Genomic DNA, 3025 nt, shown 5'->3' with positions numbered 1-3025 from the left:
AATGTGGGTGAAAACCAAGTTTATAAAGGATGTTTACCAGATGTTAAGTACTATGGGCCCAACACAATGAAGCTCAAATAAAGGGGTGATTTTTTAAAATGGCATGAGGCCCATAAAAACGATGAGTTTGATTTTCAGAGGGATCTACATGCCTATTGCGACTCTGATGTAGACATTCTACGAAGAGGCTGTTTGGAATTACGCAAGGAATTTTTGGGGATCGCTAACATAGACCCGTTCCAATATCTGACCATTGCCAGTGTTTGTATGACTATATATAGGGCCAAATATCTGCAACCAAATACTATAGGGGTTGTAAAACAGGACATAAAGGAGACGTATAGCCTGGCATCGTTAAAATGGCTGAGTCAGTTTCCAGACGTACAACATGCTCTTAATGGTGGCGAAATTACGATCTGTGGTGCAAAAGTGGATGGTTATGACTGCTCCACAAATACTGTGTACCAGTACCACGGTTGTTTCTGGCATGGCCACCCCGAGTGTTTTGCACCCAACACAATTAATCATGTCGACAATGAGGCAATGAGCGACTTGTACGAAAGAACACTGAGGAGAGCCGCACAAATAAAAGAAGCTGGTTACAAACTAGTAAAAATGTGGGAATGTGAATGGCTAAAATCAAAAGAATGTAAAAATGCACCGAGCCCTCAAATTGTTGAACCCTTAAAGCCTCGTGAAGCATTCTTTGGAGGACGAACAAACGCCATAAAACTAAATGTGACGTGGTAAAAAGCTTAGATATATAGATATTGTATCGCTTTACCCTACTGTACAGTATTATGACCGCTACCCCATTGGCCACCCTGCTAAAATACATGCACCTGAATCATACGACCCCTCATGGTTTGGGATAGAACATTGTCAAATACTGCCACCTACCAACTTATATCACCCAGTCCTACCTGTCAAAACTGACAAATTAATGTTTCCGTTGTGTAATCAATGCGCCTTGGAAGATTGCGAAAATTGTGATCATGATGACTCAGAACGCGCATTAAAAGGTACGTGGACGACTCTAGAGATCAATAAAGCCATAGAAAAGGGGTATAAAATATTAGAAGTGTACGAGGTGTGGAATTTTGAACAAACTTCGACGGATTTATTTAAGGGCTATGTAGAAGATTTTATGAAAATAAAATTAGAAACTAGTCCACATACATATGCCTCAAACGAAGAATATGCTCGGGTTGTAAAAGAACAAATGGGCATAGACTTAGACTTAGAGAAAATATCTCCAAATCTTGGTAAACGAGCAGTCGCTAAACTATGCTTGAATAGTCTATGGGGCAAGTTTGGGCAAATAATGAATATGAATCAGACAGAGTATGTTGTGGAACTCAAAAGATGGTATGAGCTCTTGATGGATGATAAGATCAACATGACTAATGTGATATTTGTTAACGATCATATAGCCCAAGTCTCATATGATTACAAGGACGTATTTGTAGAAGACCCCACATCTACAAATATTTTTGTGGCTTTATTTACGACAAGTAACGCTCGTCTAAGACTGTACGATATGATTGATAGGCTAGGAGAGGCTGTAACTTATTTCGACACAGACTCCATTGTTTATATTGATGATGGCCTTAACACAGACGAAACAGGTGAAATGTTAGGTGATTGGAGCGATGAGCTTGGGGCAGATGATTATATTGTAGAATGGCAGTCAACTGGTCCAAAAAGTTATTACTACAAAACAGTCAAGGGCAAAGAGGTGACTAAAATCAAAGGCTTTACTCTAAACTATGAAAACAGCCTAGTACTCAATGTCTCCGCTATGACTGCTATCATACACGACCCCACCAAACAAATCAAGCTCACATATGACCAAATATGCCGCGATGTCCACACTAAAGACATTGTAACGAGAAAGAGGGTGTCAAAGACATTTAAGATGGATTACAAGAAGCGAAAGATTGTACATAATGATGAGTGTATGGATACCCTGCCTCTAGGCTACAAGGCCTCTTAGATTGATGTTAATAGTGTGTCACATGTCAAAATCTCTTCATTCACAGTTGAACACTCGTAGAGTACACACGTATCAAAATGTGGTCTGTAAATATTATAAATCAGCGAGAAATTAAAAAATTCAATGCTCATCAGTGCACTTTCCAACTGTGCTGTGAAAACTATGTAGGTGGCGATCTTAATCAAGACACTTTGAAAAATAAATTAGATTCTGCTCTTAACGATATAAAAAAACAAATTGGTTACAAAAAGGGTGACAGAATCCGTATTGTGGCTTTAAATGACAATTTCAATCATCCTATTTCGACAACAACTAGTGCAGATGTCAATATGACGAAGTTACTTGAACAAATTGAAAATGTAACCAGTTCCAATGCTTACATACAACTTAAAGACACGAAATTCGACATTCAAATCTTAAAAATGCCTTGTTAATTACTTTTTTATGTAAAATGATTTGTTTTCAAAATTATCATTCAATTTAAAAACATCGGTAATATTAAAAATTTCAGAATGCTATCTTATTTTACCGTTCTACCGTTTAAAAAAAAAATATTTAAGAGCTACTGTACTTTTGCATAAGTTATATTTTGACATCATCCACGCTTTGTTTACGAAGAATATCTACATATTTAAGTGTAAAAATCCTTTTAGCTTTAATCCCTGATAACCTTCCCAAAACAAGAGTCAGTACTATTTAGTCAGTGGTAGACTACCCCAAAGTAGTAGCCATTGAACTAAGGTCTGAACAAACCTCGGTATAATAAAAATCTTAAAAAATGCTCAGATAAATCACAAAAAGATATCTGTTATGAGTCACTGGCTACTTAATGAGCCGGTCTGGTTAACTCCGGAGCTATGTGTTCGTTAGCTGCCTGGTACCCAAAAGATACTCTACACAGATCACTAAAAGATATTTACTGAGCCTTACCTTGAACTAAGCCCTGACCACACCTCTATATAATAAAAAATCTTAAAAGATGCTCAGATAAATCACCAAAAGATATCTGCTATGAGTCACTGGCTACTT

General features: G+C 37.3%; 1 protein-coding gene across 1 annotated transcript; it reads left to right on the top strand.

Moving 5' to 3' along the window:
- Window positions 1–943: 943 nt before the first annotated feature.
- Window positions 944–1996, top strand: LOC140444452 (uncharacterized). Its single transcript, XM_072536208.1, has one exon. The coding sequence runs from the start codon at window positions 944–946 to the stop codon at window positions 1994–1996; it is 1053 nt and encodes a 350-aa protein (XP_072392309.1).
- Window positions 1997–3025: the final 1029 nt, after the last annotated feature.

This window comes from Diabrotica undecimpunctata, chromosome 6, assembly GCF_040954645.1.
Source record: "Diabrotica undecimpunctata isolate CICGRU chromosome 6, icDiaUnde3, whole genome shotgun sequence".
Taxonomy (NCBI): domain Eukaryota; kingdom Metazoa; phylum Arthropoda; class Insecta; order Coleoptera; family Chrysomelidae; genus Diabrotica; species Diabrotica undecimpunctata.
Note: the sequence above shows the minus strand (reverse complement) of the source record. Positions and strands in the feature narration are given on the sequence as shown.